Source organism: Nerophis ophidion, linkage group LG09 (assembly GCF_033978795.1).
Source record: "Nerophis ophidion isolate RoL-2023_Sa linkage group LG09, RoL_Noph_v1.0, whole genome shotgun sequence".
Taxonomy (NCBI): domain Eukaryota; kingdom Metazoa; phylum Chordata; class Actinopteri; order Syngnathiformes; family Syngnathidae; genus Nerophis; species Nerophis ophidion.
The window spans coordinates 18,271,337-18,290,771 of record NC_084619.1 but is presented as its reverse complement, the minus strand read 5'-3'; the positions used below and the strand labels follow the sequence as shown (position 1 = coordinate 18,290,771).

At 39.8% G+C, this 19,435-nt stretch overlaps 1 protein-coding gene across 2 annotated transcripts in view; it reads left to right on the top strand.

Moving 5' to 3' along the window:
* The first annotated feature begins 1,239 nt into the window (after positions 1–1,239).
* foxn2a (forkhead box N2a) overlaps positions 1,240–19,435 on the top strand; it is a 38,523-nt gene continuing 20,327 nt past the window's right edge. The window contains exon 1 of one of the 2 annotated variants that reach the window (XM_061910467.1): positions 1,240–1,571. Coding sequence is in view for 1 of the 2 variants with exons in the window: in XM_061910466.1 (XP_061766450.1) it covers positions 1,702–1,750 (49 nt within the window). In the remaining variant the exon portion in view is untranslated. Of the gene's footprint in view, positions 1,572–1,619; positions 1,751–19,435 lie in introns of those variants that run through there. The other variant, XM_061910466.1, reaches the window with a different exon arrangement.

The following is a 19,435-nucleotide window of genomic DNA, read 5'->3' as shown; positions in this document are numbered from 1 at the left end:
GCTATTTCTGGTAGGAAGCCATGAGGAAGACCCAGGACACGTTGGGAAGACTATATCTCCCGGCTGGCCTGGGAACGCCTCGGGGTCCCCCGGGAAGAGCTGGACGAAGTGGCTGGGGAGAGGGAAGTCTGGGCTTCCCTGCTTAGGCTGCTGCCCCCGCGACCCGACCTCGGATAAGCGGAAGAAGATGGATGGGCTATTTCTGGCAATTTATTTAAGTGTGTATCAAACTGGTAGCCTTTCAAATTAATCAGTACCCAAGAACTAGCTCTTGGTTTCAAAAAGGTTGGTGACCCCTGGTTTACATCAACTGATCTTCACATGGTTAGGGTTTACCTAGGAGTCTTGTTCACGAGTGGGGGAAGAGTGGATCGTGAGATCGACAGGCGGATCGGTGCGGCGTCTTCAGTAATGCGGACGTTGTACCGATCTGTTGTGGTGAAGAAGGAGCTGAGCCGGAAGGCAAAGCTTTCAATTTACCGGTCGATCTACGTTCCCATCCTCACCTATGGTCATGAGCTTTGGGTCATGACCGAAAGGATAAGATCACGGGTACAAGCGGCCGAAATGAGTTTCCTCCACCGTGTGGCGTGGCTCTCCCTTAGAGATAGGGTGAGAAGCTCTGCCATCCGGGAGGAACTCAAAGTAAATCCGCTGCTCCTCCACATCGAGAGGAGCCAGATGAGGTGGTTCGGGCATCTGGTCAGGATGCCACCCGAACGCCTCCCGAGGGAGGTGTTTAGGGCACGTCCAACTGGTAGGAGGCCACGGGGAAGACCCAGGACATGTTGGGAAGACTATGTCTCCCGGTTGGCCCGGGAACACCTCGGGATCCCCCGGGAAGAGCTAGACGAAGTGGCTGGGGAGAGGGAAGTCTGGGCTTCCCTGCTTAGGCTGCTGCCCCCGCGACCCGACCTCGGATAAGCGGAAGAAGATGGATGGATGGATGGATGGATCTTCACATGTTAATAAATGGATGATCCTTGACATAGGAATGCGACTCACAGATTAGTGCGCTCTTCATAACTGTTTTGTTTCGTTTTAACTATCACGTGACCCGTGAGTGTATATGCAGGTCTGGTTTACTTTAGGTGGGGGCCATGTTGAGGGTCCACTCTAGTGGGTGTGGTGACACATCCTCTCCCCGCCCCGAGGTATTTTGTGTGTACAGTGTAAACAACGCCTACTTTCAATACGCATTGTGTTGAACAAAAACAAAATGCTTTACACCAGTAAAGGTATGCGACTTAAAAAAAAAAAAAAAAGAAAAAAAAAAGTGAAAGCCCATTTGGTTCGAGCGAAATAGGATAGCGTGCGCGCACTCGTGGAGCCCCCTTTCGCTGCGGCAGTTGCCAGGGGAGATAGGAGGGGAGGGGCTGTGATTGGCTGGATTGGCTGTGTTGCCATGGCGACGGCGAGGGGTTTGGTAGCGTTGCCGTAGCGCCGTGTGATCCGCGCGCTGCGTGCATGGAGGAAGCAGCTGCTGATCTGATCTCTGACATTGTGCGAGGCAGCCACACATCCGAGTCGTGTCTTTAAAACACACACGCCGAGCCACGCCGTGCATGATTGTGAGTATCCTTCAACAAATATCCGTTTTTTTGTTGTGTGTTTTTTTTTTTGTGGCTCATTGTGTTAAAAGTAAAATGTGGTGAAGTGACTTCGCTCAACGAGGGGCCAGCATGGCAGAGCATTGACGGCATGTGGCAGCTAGCTAACCTGACTTCCCCCATGGCTTTCCCCACCTCCGGTATTCACTTCTCCGGTCCTTTATTGCGGCCACACGGCGGTCTGCATTCGCGGTCGTGTCACCTTTGTCGAAATGGACTCCGGCGGCGTGGTTAAAGTTGGAACCATGCTAACGCTAGCGGTGGCTTTACCCTCCCTGACCTACCGAGCTGCTGCTAAACTAAAAGCTACTTGGCGGGGCTAACTCGTGGGAATGGGAGTTTTAAAACCAAGCCAATGTTTGTCAACCGGTAATAAGTTACTCAGTCTAGTTTGTCGAAAGTTGTTGGGCAATTGTTCACGTCACTGCGTGGAACTTCGTATTCCACGTTGTGTGTGTGTGTGTGTGCGTGTGTGGTGATTCATGCCTCCATACATGAACACAATATCATACCGTTGAGCCATATTTGCTTGTCACTCGCTTTAATTACTTGTACTATATATTGTTTTTTAATGATTGATTTTTACTTATTTGTCTTCTAGACGCATTATTAAATAAATATGTCGAGCAAATATCGACAGGATCAAAGGTTGCGAGGCTACATTAGCTGAGCACATGATGTAATGGATTATCACAAGATTGTCCCAGATACCGAATCCTCTGTAAACAATATCTGAATGTGGAAATTATCCCTTCGTTGCACTTTAGTAGAAACTTAAGTTATTTACAATTCCCATTCCAAAACTTGGCATCGTACACTGCAAAAACTGAAATCTAAGTCGGATTCAATATCTCAAACAAGGGTGATATTTGCTTACCGTATTTCCTTGAATTGCCGCCGGGGCGCTAATTAATTTAAAATCTCTTCTCACTCCTGCGCTTACCAAAGGCATGTGGTAAAAGTAAGCATGCGCTAATTATTTTAAAACCTCTTCTCACTCCGGCACTTACCAAAGGTATGCAGTAAAAAATTGAATGTGATGTAAGCTTGGACCTTAAATCCTACTGAATAGCTCTTAATCTTCTTCCCTTTATGCGATTTCAAATTTCCGGTATTGAAAATTTGAAAATGATGACAGGGGAAGTGTCACTCGTGACGTCATGAGTTTGATAATAAGTTTGGTAATAAGTTACTCAGTCTAGTTTGTCGAAAGTTGTTGGGCAATTGTTCACGTCACTGCGTGGAACTTCGTATTCCACGTTGTGCGTGTGTGGTGATTCATGCCTCCATACATGTACATTATATCATACTGTTGAGCCATATTTGCTTGTCACTGTCTTTAATTACTTATGCTATATATTGTTGATTTAAGTTATTATTTTTTTAATGATTGATTTGACTTATTTGTCTTCTCTATGCATTATTAAATAAATATGTCGAGCGAATTTCGACAGGATCAAAGGTTGCGAGGCTACATTAGCTGAGCACATGATGTCATGGATTATCACAAGATTGTCCCAGATACCGAATCCTCTGTAAACAATATCTGAATGTGGAAATTATCCCTTCGTTGCACTTTAGTAGAAACTTCTGTTATTTACAATTCCCGTTCCAAAACTTGGCATCGTACACTGCAAAAACTAAAATATATGTCTGATTCAATATCTCAAACAAGGGTGATATTTGCTTACCGTATTTCCTTGAATTGCCGCCGGGGCGCTAATTAATTTAAAACCTGTTCTCATTCCTGCGCTTACCAAAGGCATGCGGTAAAAGTAAGCATGCACTAATTATTTTAAAGGGCTACTGAAATGAGATGTTCTTATTTAAACGGGGATAGCAGGTCCATTCTTAGTGTCATACTTGATCATTTCGCGATATTGCCATTATTTTGCTGAAAGGATTTAGTAGAGAACATCCGCAATAGAGTTCGCAACTTTCGGTGCTAAGAGAAATGCCCTGTCTCTACCGGAAGTCGCAGACGATGACGTCACATGTTTGATGGCTGCTCACATATTCACATTGTTTTTAATGGGAGCCTCCAACGAAAAGTGCTATTCGGACCGAGAAAACGACAATTTCCCCATTAATTTGAGCGAGGATGAAAGATTCATGTTTGAGGATATTGATAGCGACGGACTAGAAAAAAAGAAAGGGTCGGAAGGGTGTCTCCACGGGTGTCTTGACCCGCAGTGTCTCAGGGGAGTCGACGGCAGCTATGGACGGCACAAGCTCAGCTTTTTTCCGGTAAGAAATGACTTTTTAACCACAAATTTCTCACCGAAACCTGCCGGTTGACATGTGGTCGGGATCCATGTTCTCTTGACCGCGCTCTGATCCATAGGAAAGTTTCACCTCCAGGAATTTTAAACAAGGAATCACCGTGTGTTTGTGTGGCTAAAGGCTAAAGCTTCCCAACTCTATCTTTCTACTGTGATTTCTCCAATATTAATTGAACAAATTGCAAAAGATTATGCAACACAGATGTCCAAAAAACTGTATAATTATGCCGTTAAAGCAGACGACATTTAGCTGTGTGTGTGCGCAGCGCTCATGCTTCCTAAAAACCAGTGCCGTCTTGCGTAGACGTCATCATTACACGACGTTTCAAAGACGAAACTCCCGGGAAATCTAAAATTGTAATTTAGTCAACTAAAAAGGTCGTATTGGCATGTGTTGCAATGTTAATATTTCATCATTGATATATAAACTCAGACTGCGTGGTGGGTAGTAGTGGGTTTTAGTAGGCCTTTAAAACCTCTTCTCACTCCGGCGCTTACCAAAGGTATGCAGTAAAAAATTGAGTTTGATGTAAGCTTGGACCTTAAATCCTACTGAATAGCTGTTAATCTTCTTCCCTTTATGGGGCGCATGGCGTAGTGGGTAGAGTGGCCAGCCAGAAACCTGAGGGTTGCAGGTTTGCTTTCCACCTATCAACATCCAAAAAATCGCTGCCGTTGTGTCCTTGGGCAGGACACTTCATCCTTTGTCCCCGGTGCCGCTCATACTGGTGAATGAATGATGAATGAATGATAGGTGGTGGTCGGAGTGGCCGTAGGCGCAAACTGGCAGCCACGCTTCCGTCAGTCTACCCCAGGGCAGCTGTGGCTACTGATGTAGCTTACCACCACCAGGTGTGAATGAATGTTGAGTCCCACTTCTCTGTGAGCGCTTTGAGTGTTTAGAAAAGCGCGATATAAATCTAAGTTTTTTATTTATTTATTTTTATACGATTTTAAAGTGCCGGTATTGAAATCAGCCTCCTCCATTTTGAAAATGATGACAGGGGAAGTGTCACTCGTGACGTCGCGAGTTTGACCAGGCGGTAATACTAAGCATGCGCTAATTATTTTGGGAAGCGAGTTTGACCCGGCAGTAATTCAAGGCAGGCACATACTGTATGCCCTGCGCCAATTCAAGGAAATACGGTATTTTCTGTCTGATAAAATAATTATTCTCACTAAGCAAATTTTATGTTGGTGTTTTACTTGTTTTAAGGGTTTTGGTCCTAAATGATCTCCATAAGATAGTACAGCTTGTTGCTGAGATTGTATGACCAATGATGAGTAAAACATGCTTGAAGCTAGAACAAGGGTAGGGAACCTATGACTCTAGAGCAGTGGTTCTTAACCTTGTTGGAGGTACCGAACCCCACCAGTTTGGTACCTACAACTTTCACCGAACCCTTTTTTAATGAAAAATAAAATATGTATTTTTTTCAAATTCATGATATGTCTGCCAACAAGGTGACTTTCATTGCTAATTGGACTTTGGTCGCAAGCTCAGGTCTGATCATCCTGTAGCTGGCCGCCTCTGGAGAGGGTGAATAGTGTTAAAGGCCGAAACACCCAGTGACCCAGAGGAACACTACTGATGATGCGCAGCAGTGTAAATTATTTTATCCTTCAGGTCTTCCATTCACGTTCACTGTTCACCTACAAGGCCACCAAGTGTATGTGCTGGCAAACACCTCATTCTGTTTTTAATTTGTTTTAGGAGTCTTTTTATGTGTTTTAGGAGTTTTTTTTACGTGTTTTCGGAGTCTTTTTTACATGTTTTAGGAGTCTTTTTTACATGTTTTAGGAGTCTTTATGTGTTTAAGGAGTCTTGTTACGTGTTTTAGGAGTAATTTACGTTTGAGATGTCACTGTGTATCTCTTCGGAGTCATTTTATGTGTTTTAGAGTCATTTTTAAGGTTTTAGAAGTTGGTTGTTGTGTTTTTAAATGTTTTACTAGTCATTTTAATGTGTTATGTCATTTTATGCATTTGTGTTTCGCACAAGAGGTAGAACATCTCACTCTGTGTTTTCTGGAATATGTTTATTTTTTACTGGTGTACAAAATGAACCGTGCATGAACATCACCTTGTTCAAAGAACAAAACCAACACAGTGCATGAACTCACAACAGATTACACACCTTACACACATCACCATGAATTGATTAACGTGGACCCCGACTTAAACAAGTTGAAGAACTTATTCGGGTGTTACCATTTAGTGGTGAATTGCACGGAATACGTACTGTACTGTGTAAACTATACTGTTTCATATAATTTATTCTCTTCCTTTGCGATCTACTAGTAAAAGTTTCAATCGACCAATCAATTAGAGGGAACATTGTTTGGGGGTATCCATAATACGAAGTTTTTATTTACACGATAAGTCGGATGTGTCTTTACCTCCATGGCGGAGGCTCCGCCGCACCCCTGAGGCCGAGTCACCGAACCCCTAGGGTTCGATCGAACCCAGGTTTAGAACCACTGCTCTAGAGCCAGATGCGGCTCTTTTGATGACTGCATCTGGCTCTCAGATAAATCTTATCTGACATTGCTTAACACGATAAGTAATGAATAATAACTTTCAAAATATAAAACATTCTCATGCATTGTAATCCATCGATCCGTTTTCTTCCGCACCTGTTCAAGAAATAACAATGTTATTAAAAATAATTAGGGACTTATTATACTCTAAAAATGTTTGTCTTACTTAGAAAATGCACGCATTTAGTTGTATTCAGTGTTGAAAAATATGAAATGGCTCTCACGGAAATACGTTTTAAAATATTTGGCTTTCATGGCTCTCTCAGCCAAAAAGGATCCCGACCCCTGAACTAGAATATCAACTGTTGCAAAGCTGTGTCATTAACACTCACAAGTGTAAAACTACTTTTTTTAAAGTACAAATCCCGGTTCCATATGAGTTGGGAAGTTGTGTTAGATGTAAATATAAACGGAATACAATGATTTGCAAATCCTTTTCTACCCATATTCAATTGAATCCACTTCAAAGACAAGATATTTGATGTTCAAACTCATAAACTTTTTTTTTCTGCAAATAATAATTAACTTAGAATTTCATGGCTGCAACACGTGCCAAAATAGTTGGGAAAGGGCATGTTCACCAATGTGTTACATCACCTTTTTTTTTAACAACACTCAATAAACGTTTGGGAACTTAGGAAACTCATTGTTGAAGATTTGAAAGTGGAGTTCTTTCCCATTCTTGTTTTATGTAGAGCTTCAGTCGTTTAACGTTGTAATAATTTCTTACTTCAAGCATGAAAAAAAAATCACGATGCCGAGCGCATGTCATTATGTCAAGATAATGGCAAAAGCATTTACTTAATTTAAGAATATTTTTCAACATATTTAGCAAAAAGGTCTAATTTTTTTTCTACCAAGAAACGTGCACTTGTTATTAGTGAGAATATACTTAGTTTAAGGTATTTTGGAGTTCTTTCAGGTTAGGTAATTTTACTTGTATTGGAAAGTCTTGACAAGCCGAATTTTCTTGTTCTATTGGCAGATAATTTTGCTTAGTTCAAATAAAATACCCCTCATTTTTGTATATGTTTTTTTCTTGTTTTTGAACACAGACTTTTCGCAGTGTACTTTCTCCGGTGTACTAACTATACCCATAACAAATTCTTTTATTTTTATATTTGTTTTTAGTTTAGGTATGCCATTCATATTTCTCCACGTTGTTTTATTTTACAAGTTGATAAACGAGAAGTGCACTCTTTTGGAATTTCCTGTCATTCTCAATCCTTATGTAAGAAAAGCACACACGTTTTTCTTTTTAATGCAATCTCACCAGGCAAATACATGTCGACAAATGTCCGCTTCCAAAGGATTCTATGGAAGTTGCTGTATTTCTGTACATATACCGCTTAAAAACATCCAAACACTTCCATTAATGTTTTATGTACACAATGTAAGTATATATGTAATATGGTAACAGGCACATTCCTAATAAAGTGTAATATTTACATATTTTGCTAATTTTAAGGATATAGCAACGTGATCATTTCACAAGCGCATCACAACGTTCGCTTTGCCTTTTAACAATTAACAGCTACTACTCCTTGCTGCAGACTTCATGAGAGACAACAAACCATAAAAAACATCACTCACTGTACAATGTCTGCTCTCACTTGGATGCCAACTGTCAGGTTGTTAGGATATGTTTTTGTTTATTAACTTTCACAAGCTCAGAGGCGAGAAATCCGCTCACCAGCTCAGGATGTCAATGCTCTTGATCAATGTGCTGCTTAAAATAGGTCCATAACGTTAGTGGTTATAATAACTATCGCTAAGAGGTAAATATTCAGGTAATGAAATGTAAATAGAGTATTTTTGCCGCTTTTTTAATGTTTTTTTTATTTGGTTTTATGGTCGAAATAAACACAATGACGCCATGACTTCATGGCTCCCATACACTGGCTCCTACAGACTTTTATTTACAAGTTGGTAAGCATAAAAAAAAACAATGTGTGTTCTTGTCTCTAATAAGGATTGTGAATTATAGGCAACATTCACAAAAAGTGGAGTTTCCCTTTAAAGTCCCTATGATAAATAATAAAACTTATACAAAATAAGATAAGGTGAAAAGAACAAAAAAGGCAGATGTTATCAATCTGTTGTTGGTTTATAGCCTGCGTTTCTATGGACACAACCATCTGTTGTCTTCGTTGTTGTCTTTTGTTCTTACATGTATTCTATGTCCACATGTACTGAGTCCTTTGCAGGGTCTTGCCTCCCAGAATAGACGGGGGCCTGCTAACTTTACTGACATACATTACTATAAATAGGGCTCTACGATGATTTTATTGTGCATGTTAAAATGCCTTCGATATCTATAAACACCTCAAACGCTATGACCAACATTTCATTTTATCCAGTTTTTAGGTAGACGCACCAGCCTATGATGTTTAAAATGAGTAAAATAAAATAGAAAAAATAGTTTGTTAAAATGTAGCTGTTAATGGCTCTGATTTTTCCATACAATTATTATTGGTAAAAATCAACAATTAATCATTGTTGTTTCAAAACAAACAAAAAGATAATCTGCTAACAGTTAATATGCTAACCCTTAGCATGCTTAAAAAAAAACACATTTAAAAGGTTTTGGTCATTTTATAATGGTGATATATTGTATACAAAAACTAATTATATCGGATACAATGCTAACCAACATACGAGTATGCTTAAAATTTGCATGCCAACCCCTCTGTGGTATAGCAACCTTTTTTTCGCAATCGATGATTTAGGGCACTTGATTCTGTGTATTGTTATTTTTATTCATTTTTGGACATGAGAAAACGGTCAGCCGTTACAGTTAACCAATTAACCAATTTACCCTTTCCTTTTGTGCCATGATGTTGATTTTTTTATTAGTACAGTTTGTACACATGGACTACGTTTACCAAAGACTAATGTGGCCCAAATCAGATTTTTCTCCAAATGAACATGGAAGTCGCTGACTTGCTAGTGCGAATACAAAAAAAGTCCCCACACCTTAAAAATGTAAGTTGTTTTGTACATGAAAATCAATTAAAGTAATGTAATCTATGAATGGATATTAATAATGTAATATATTTGTGAGGGTTCGAATCTTTTTATGGCCGTTATGTAAAAGTCACATACATCATTCAGGTCACATTGCGTGTAGACTTAAGTCATATTTGAAAAGATCAGATTCCAATAGGATTCGGACTACCTACTGATGTGGCCTGAATCTGATGAGAAAAGATCAGATTTGAAAGACTTTGGAGCGTGTAGACGGCCCCAAAAAATCGGATCTGTGTCACTTTATGGCAATAAAAAAATCAGCTGAGATAGACTCCAGCGACCCCCCGCGAACCCAGAAGGGACAAGCGGTAGAAAATGGATGGATATTTGGTGTGCAGTGTAAACGGGTCCATGATTACAATTACGGGTTGTGCTGCCCAGATGTGTTGTCATAAAGTAGTAAACAAATGAAAACATCTGCACTATCTGCACTTGTTTAGGGTATAGAACTAGAAATGGCACATTGGTGTGGGAGGATTAAGATTGTCTCCTCTGTAACATTTCGTTCTCAGTGATATTGGTCAGGATTTATTGAAATGTTAATAATAGCGATCGACTTTTCTGAGCATCTGTAATTATTTTTAGGCTGGTCACATGGTGCCGATGATGCCACCAAACCGTAAACTCCATTATCGAGAGCTATGATTTACTCTTCATGACTGAGTAAAGGAGCATACATGCCGTTACTGTAGTTAATGTCGCCATTGTGCATTTCATTAGGTGCTTTCATGGCACTTTGCATTTAATACAGTCAAGTCATTGAACAATTGTGCCTACCAGTACATCTTAGTTTGTGTTGACATAAATGTGACCTTTTTAGTTGTGTCTTAGAAATACCGTTATAACCAAGCAAAAAACAAAAGTCATGGTGTCATGCCTCATGATCCAAGGACATAGTTATGGAGATATGTGAATCTTGACCAAAATGGAGCACCCAAGTGACTGACATCCCTGGAGCCATTCTGCTAGCCTGGCTTAAAGGCCTGAGCCGGAGTGTAGGCCCACTTGCTGAATGGCGTTCATTAGATTAGGGCAAAGTCCAGACCAAACTGATTTCCAGCTGAATTGTATTGGATTATGGTCCCGGCAGTCACATTGTGTGTTGTTTTTATTTTAATTTTTTTGTATTCCTGTTTAGACTACTCTTACAGAGCTTCCGTTGTTACTGGGATTTTTTTTCTCCAACAGAACACTGTACTCAACTCTGTGGTAACAAAATGTCTTCTTTTGAACCGTTGTGAAAACCAAACTTCATTTTTACAACTTTGACTAGTTATTAATTTTTCTCTTTTAAACAGTTGCTCCAATTCACTCTGTTAGTGATCCAGATGCACCTCAGAGTATGTGTGCTAACTGAAGAAATGTGACTCACTAGATTTTCACAAATGTACTTATATATGTGTGCTAAGTACCGAGCACACACTCTAGATTTCAGATCAGATTCTGCTCAGTCAGCACAACATGAACATGAAACACAATAGCAAACATAACCCTAAAGACTGAGTTAGTTTTTCCTATTTATGCTTAAGTCGCATAGAAAATGCTGTTCAAAATGGTGGTGTGGCCATGTAATCAGCCTTATCAGAGTATTGTGTACTCTGACCCAAAGTAAATGGAAGGTTGTGTCCTCTAAAATCCACCATGTGCTTTTGGGCGTGTGACTGGTCGTGGTTTTCGATTTGTTACAAAAGCAAAACTTCTAGTTCGATTGCTTAACTCTGTCTGTATTATAGTTGTGCCCAGGCCCTCTAATGAATTACTTTGAAATACAAACCCCGTTTCCATATGAGTTGGGAAATTGTGTTAGATGTAAATATAAACGGAATACAATGATTTGTAAATCCTTTTCAACCCATATTCAATTGAATGCACTACAAAGACAAGATATTTGCTGTTCAAACTCATAAACTTCATTTTTTTTGCAAATAATCATTTACTTAGTATTTCATGGCTGCAACACGTGCCAAAGTAATTGGGAAAGGGCATGTTCACCACTGTGTTACATCACCTTTTCTTTTAACAACACTCAATAAACGTTTGTGAACTGAGGAAACTAATTGTTGAAGCTTTGAAAGTGGAATTCTTTCCCATTCTTGTTTTATGTAGAGCTTTAGTCGTTCAACAGACGGGGGTCTCCGCTGTCGTATTTTACGCTTTATAATGCGCCACACATTTTCGATGGGAGACAGGTCTGGACTGCAGACGGGCCAGGAAAGTACCCACATTCTATTTTTACGAAGCCACGCTGTTGTAACACGTGCTGAATGTGGCTTGGCATTGTCTTGCTGAAATAAGCAGGGGCGTCCATGAAAAAGACGGTGCTTCAATGGCAGCATATGTTGTTCCAAAAGCTGTATGTACCTTTCAGCATTAATGGTGCCTTCACAGATGTGTAAGTTACCCATGCCTTGGGAACTAATGCACCCCCATACCATCACAGATACATGCTTTTGAACTTTGCGTCGATAACAGTCTGGATGGTACGCTTCCCCTTTGGTCCGGATGACAGGATGTCGAATATTTCCAAAAACAATTGGAAATGTGGACTCGTCAAACCACAGAACACTTTTCCACTTTGCATCAGTCCATCTTAGATGATCTCAGGCCCAGAGAAGCCGGCGGCGTTTCTGGATCTTGTTGATAAATGGCTTTCGCTTTGCATAGTAGAGCTTTAACTTGCACTTACAGATGTAGCCACTCCGCTTACGTGGAGGGATTTCTCCAGATTCTCTCAACCTTTTGATGACATTATGGACCGTGGATGTTGAAATCCCTAAATTTCTTGCAATTGGACTTTGAGAAACGTTGTTCTTAAACTGTTTGACTATTTGCTCACGCAGTTGTGGACAACGGGGTGTACCTCGCCCCATCCTTTCTTGTAAAAGACTGAGCATTTTTTGGGAAGCTTTTTTCATACCCAATCATGGCACCCACCTGTTCCCAATTAGTCTGCACACCTGTGGGATGTTCCAAATAAGTGTTTGATGAGCATTCCTCAACTTTTTCAGTATTTATTGCCAACTTTCCCAACTTCTTTGTCATGTGTGGCTGGCATCAAATTCTAAAGTTAATGATTATTTGCAAAAAAAATTTTTTTAGCAGTTTGAACATCCAATATGTTGTCTTTGTAGCATATTCAACTGAATATGGGTTGAAAATGATTTGCAAATCATTGTATTCCGTTTATATTTACAGTTCATCTAACACAATTTCCCAACTCATATGGAAACAGGGTTTGTATAAATTACTACTCTATCTTTTATAATCTGTGTTTTTGTGGATACCCTCTAATCTTTCACAGTGATGTGACTTGATGAAATTGCCTGAATTGATGAAACCATGGTGGGTGGCTGTGAATGGAATAAATCAATTAATTTGACATTTTGTTAAACGATGAAATGATTGGTCTGCACATTTTTGTGTCGCTAGTATATACATATTTGTACCAATTGCCTCACAATGGATTGTGATCAGAATGCTTTGGAGGACATGCTACTATGGTTATATTAGAAAGATCTTCATAGTTTTATAATGATTAGTCAGATTGTTAGTAACTTATGGACAATTGTATTTGGGTGCATGGCAACCATATTTTTCAATCTTGCTCACATTTTCCAGTCGTATTTGTCAGTTTCCTAAAGATTTTGTGATTATTACTGTTTATTGTTACATCCCGAAGCACGGGCTCAGTAGAGATGCATGTTTAGCCAAACATTAAACCTTTTCTGTGCAGCCTTTTAGAAGAGGAAGAGTAATTTGCAAAGTGGACATGGCGTTTTATGGCTGTACGTCTGTGATGTCGGACATCTGGAGGATGCGGTCTAAAACTCCTCGGTAAGGTAGTCTGTTTGTTAATGTTAACTAACAAGCTAACATAACTAGACTTAGCTAACTAGTAACAGAGAGATGAAGTTGTGTGAAAAATACTTTTAACCATAATTATTAGCCAAGATACGCCAGCTTAAGTTTATCAGTCCAGTAAAGTTAGAAACAGATTGGCACATTCATAGTTATTGAATTAATAACTTAATACTTAAATGTTTTTAAGGGATAATGAACCCGTCCGTATACCTCTGTGCAACTTTCCAAACACCACATCATCCTCATCACAAAATGCTATTTTCTTTTTGAGGAAGTCAGATTGTTTTGGTGGCGTTTTTTTGTTATTAGCACTGTGTGTGTGTGTGTGCGTGTGTGTGAGTGTGTGTGTGTGTTATATATATATATATATGTGTGTGTGTGTATGTCTGTGTGTGTATATGCATTTATTTATATGTGTATTTGTATGTATGTATGTTTGTATATATAAGTGTCTGTGTTTGTGTATGTGCAAAACCCGAAACCAGTGAAGTTGGCATGTTGTGTAAATCGGAAATAAAAACAGAATACAACAATTTGCAAATCCTTTTCAACTTATATTCAATTGAATAGACTGCAAAGACAAGATACTTATCGTTCGAACTGGTAAACTTTGTTATTTTTTGCAAATATTAGCTCATTTTGAATTTGAAATGTTTCAAAAAAGCTGGCACAAGTGGCAAACAAAACTGAGGAAGTTGAGGAATGCTCATCAAACACTTAATTAAAACATCCCACAGGGGAACAGGCTAATTGGGTGCCATGATTGGGTATGAAAGAAACTTCCATGAAATGCTCAGTCATTCAAAAACAAGGATGGGGCGAGGTTCACCACTTTGTGAACAAATGCGTGATCAAATTGTCGAACAGTTTAAGAACAACATTTCTCAATTAGCTATTGCAAGGAATTTAGGGATTTCACCATCTATGGTCCGTAATATCATCAAAAGTTTCAGAGAATCTGGAGAATTCACTCCACGTAAGCAGCAAGGCCGAAAATAAACATTGAATGACTCTGACATTCAATCCCTCAGGCGGTACTGCATCAAAAAACGATATCAGTGTGTAAAGAATTACACCACATGGGCTCAAGAACACTTCAGAAAACCACTGTCAGTAATTACAGTTCGTTGCTACATCTGTAAGTGCAAGTTAAAACTTTACTATGCAAAGCGTAAGCCATTTATCAACAACACCCAGAAACGCCGCCAACTCTGCTGGCCCCGAGCTCATCTTAGATGGACTGATGCAGAGTGAAAAAGTGTTCTGTGGTCTGAAGAGTCTACATTTCAAATTGTTTTTTTGGAAATTGTGGATGTCGTGTCGTCGGGACCAAAGAAGAAAAGAACCACCCGGACGGTTACAGGCGCAAAGATCAAAAGCCAGCTTCTGTGTTTGTATGGAGGTGTATTAGTGTCCAAGGCGTGGGTATCTTACACATCTGTGAACCCACCATTAATGCTGAAAGGAACACACAGATTTTGGAGCAACATATGTTGCCATCCAAGCAACGTCTTTTACGCCCCTGCTTATTTCAGCAAGACAATGCCAAGCCACATTCTGCACGTGTTACAACAGCGTGGCTTCATAGTAAAATATTGCGGGGTACTCGACTGGCCTGCCTGTAGTACAGACCTGTCTCCCATTGAAAATGTGTGCCGCGTCAAATACCACAACGGAGACTCGGACTGTGGTATATCAAGCAAGAATGGGAAAGAATTCTACCTGAAAAGCTTCAAAAAATTGTCCCATCAGTTCCCAAACTTTTGCTGAGTGTTGTTAAAAGGAAAGGCCATGCAACACAGTGGTAAAAAATTCCCCTGTGCCAATTGTTTTGCAATGTGTTGCTGCCATTAAATTCAAGTTAATGATTATTTGCAAAAAAAAAATGTTTCTCAGTTTTAACATTAAACATCTTGTCTTTCCAGTACATTCAATTGAATATAAGTTGAAAAGGATTTGCAAATCATTGTATTCTGTTTTTATTCAGGAATTAAACAACGTGCCAACGTAACTGGTTTTGGGTTTATTATACATATATATATAGGGGTGTGTGTGTGTGTGTGTGTATATATATATATATATATATATATATATATATATATATATATATATATATACCGGTATATATAATATATATTTAATTATTTTTATTATTTGTAATTGGGGACCTATATAATTTCCCAGGGACCCGCTCAAATCACTTCTACATTCAAAACCTATCACCAGCGCTGCACCACTGACCCAGAGAAAACTGCGAGTGCCACGACTTTGGTAAAAGTTGTTCAAAACACTATTGAATTCAAGAAAGAACATGGTGGGACCAGCGTGGCTCTTCCCTCTCCTCCTTTTTTTATCTGTAAGAAAACTGATTTGGTTTTGTATGATTCGATCTTTGTCGGACCTTATGTTATGGGTTACTAAAACCAAAGTACCAGTGTATCACTTTGAAATTTTTTTTGTTATTTTATCTCCTCTTGGCTACAATATGATAGAATTACAATATCTCACCATATTCCCAAGCCCAAAGTTATTTTGTGAGTTCGGTTAATAATTTGAAAAGATCCTGCAATACTTATGTGCTCTAGTGGAGAAAAGTGTAGTGATTTGGCAATGCAATCTATGGCTCACATGAGTGCTTGCACGGACTATGCACATTTAATTTAATTGCCCCACCTCCTTTCTCTCTTGGTCTCATTTCTAAATGGTGGACACAAGACGCTCTAGATTAGGACACGCCTCACTGATGTGACGGTTTCTTTGAGTGATTGGTCGGGAAGACGGAAACACAATAGGTCTTTGTCCCACCACCCCTGGCATAATTAACAAAATGTGTTTAATTGGTTACACCACGGCTGTACTGACACAGGACTTGCCAGCTGTTGTGCAAGCGGTGCGCACCTTTTAGCACATCTGGGGATGAATTGGGTGTTTTGAAAATAACAACAAAAAATAGAGTAACACATGTAAATCAATCTTTGTATAAATGACAGCTTTACACTGGACTTGTACAATCTGGTAAAGTCTGTTTAAGTATAGGAGTTCAGTATGTGTTTAACAATGAATCTCCAGGGATATATTGATGTTTTCTTGCAAACATTGCTTAACAAATGGAAACTGTCCCTCGTCTCCCTGTAAGATGGATCAGTATTCATGAAGGAAACCATCAAATGAACAAATCTGTTTTAGCCTTTTGCAGAAACTACAACTAGAGAAGAAACATACTGCAGGTCTTGGATGTAAAAATAACAATTTTACAGCAAGCTTCATTGTTCTGACATTAGTGCTGCAATATAAAGTATGTCTATTGCCTTTTTATTGTAACTCTCTTGAATCATCAGTATTTATTTTCTCATACAAACATTTTGATTCCAGTTGTCCTCGAGTTGATATTGGAACATTTTGTCTTATTTTTCCTCATGCTCAATGAAGTTTGCTCTGATTTAGGTTGAGTGACCTTTCTGCTGGTTCCTTCAACATAACATGTTCTGTAAACACAGGAAATGTGATTGTGCATGGCAAACACCTGTGTGTTACAGGGGATCTGTTCAGCAAAACCAACTTTTCTTATCTTTTGGTACCTGTATTTGTGTTTGGGATCTGTGTAAGTCCCGAAAATTTAAAATCAAACCATGGAGGCATGGCGGAGATATTTATAAAACAATATTGCCTTTTCTTCATACTTCCTCCTAAATGAGCTGTTTGGAATTTCCCCCATTTGTGACGCTTTTCCCATTGATGATGCCAGAAAATATATTTATATATGGTCAAGTTTTGCCCAAAGAACTTTGCACAAGTCCGCCATTGTAGTTCAACGTTGTAGTCAATAAGCTCCTTCATTTTTTTCTACATCTTGTTGTGGGGCCGACTGGCTCGTACATGCACATGCATTCTCCGCTGTTGTGATTTAAAATACAAAATAGCATATAGTTCTAATTTGTGTCTGTCAGTAGACTCGATATGGAAGTGCTATAAACTACACCATGACTGACGGTGAAGAGACACAGTTGAAATGTAGGAACATAAATAAGACTGCCCACAAAATAGCACAACTTCAAGAGACGGTCAGAAAGCGGCTTGAAGATTGTCTGTAAAACATAATATATGCACAATTTTGACCAAGGAACCACCATTACATGTTATGTAGACCACAAGAAAGTGTTTTAGATAAAGAGAAAAACAATTATAATATGACCCCTTTAAAACCTGAGCAGAACTGAGAGTGCACAATATTTTAAAGATTGACAAGAGACAAGTAAACGGTATGGCAATGATTGCTGTTTGGGTGGTATTTGGAAGTATATGAGGCCATCGTGGGGAGGATTTGTCGACGCGACAGGCACATGACCCTCTAGATAAGGTTTCAGAGTGTTTGCTGGGAGGCAGCGCTGTACTTTGGTAAGCTAACCTCTGATGAGAGTCCAAGTGAAGTTTGAAACTAATAAAGTCAGTGTTTGTGCCCAACAAGTCAATCTTTCCCGTGTTACTTTTACTTTGTTACTTGCCTTTGTGTCATTAACAGGTTAACATTGTAAAACAAAATGGCCTTTTCTTGTGAAAGTTCACTTTTTTTGGTATAGAACCGGCCAACTCTCTGAAAATGGACTTCCTCAACAGGCAGGAGGTGTTTCCTTCCCTCCCAGTCGTCTGTTTGTAACTGTGAGGTGAATACTGAGAGCTTGGAAACATGACTGGAGGAAAAAACAAAACAACTGCTTCTCTGTGGGCGCTGAGAGCAGGTTGTATCCCTATGTCTTGTGTAAGATTTTTAATTCACAGTCACTGATTAGAATGCTTTAATCCATTTAGTAGTTTTGCGTAAGGTTATGTCATTCTCAATTAGTAGCCCTCACATCTGCTCACACATTTCTTTCTGTAATTCAAGTTGTTGTTTGATAGGTAGTAAAAACACTACAGAAGGTTTCAAATAACAGCCATTGGGGTTTTGCGACACACCTTTGTTTACCGAGAGGTGTAACTGGTTTGTGTCGACTGGTTTAGTCAGTACCTGGGAAGATTCAAGAGGGTGCGGTTCAAATGTGCGCAAACTTAATTCATAGATGACATTTCTTTAAAATCCTACATCATACCTAATGCATAACTATCAATATGATCAGTAAAGCCTGCCTTTATGGCACCTAGTCATAGCAGCATGTCATCCATGTTTGCTGCGGCTTTTCCCACCCCTCTTTGTCGGACAGGTTTTGCGGAGAACAGCATTAGACTGCTGGTCTCAGCATTTTCCGCCTGTATTGATCTCCCCACATCAGCTCTCTCTTCGTGAGCGCAACCGCTTCCCTGGCCACACTCGCTGCCGTGGCAACTGATTCCTGAAAGTTAGATCGGCTGCCTAAAATCCATGTAGGTGCGTCTATCGTCCACCTTTTCCATTTCCCCGTACCTATATGACGCATTAGCGGCTTGATCTCCCACTTAAAGCTATCTCCGAGTGTCTTTGTGTGTGTTTTTTGAATAGGCTAAGTGCTTAACAGGATAAAAGAGCAGTTTGAAAGGGGTGGGGAGAATTGCTTGGCACCTGCTGTTAGTCCTTGCCTGTTTGCACATGAATATGATGCGGCTGGCGGCACGCGGGGCTATTTTAACTTGCAGATGAGCCATCAGGTCAGCACCATTCCAGCTTTGGTGTATTTTCTACGATGAGCTGAAGTCAACAGGCTGGTCCACCTTATTGACTCTACTTTTTTGCACAACAGTGTCCCATTAACAGTTGGATTTTTTACATCCCTCTGAAGCTTTTTTTTAAAACAACAATGCTAAGTGCAGTCATCATGACAAATGCAAGGGTAATTGACCAGCTACAACGGTGGTCAAAAAGTAAAGCACTTCCCAATTTGGCTGGATGCAGACCTTTTTCTCCCCTGATCCATGATTGTTGTCGCTTTTGTTGATATTTAAATGAACAGTCCTCTTCTTGGAGGAGCCAGTCAAATGGGATGATCATTGCTCAGGCACCCGAGCGCCCAGCTGAGAGGTCAGGACTGTGAAGATGGAAAGAGGCGAAGCCCTCTTGTGCTTCAAGGTTAATCAGTGGTCTGACATTTTACCCTGCCCATGACTTTTCCTCATTTCCTGTCAACAAAACCTGAACACTTGT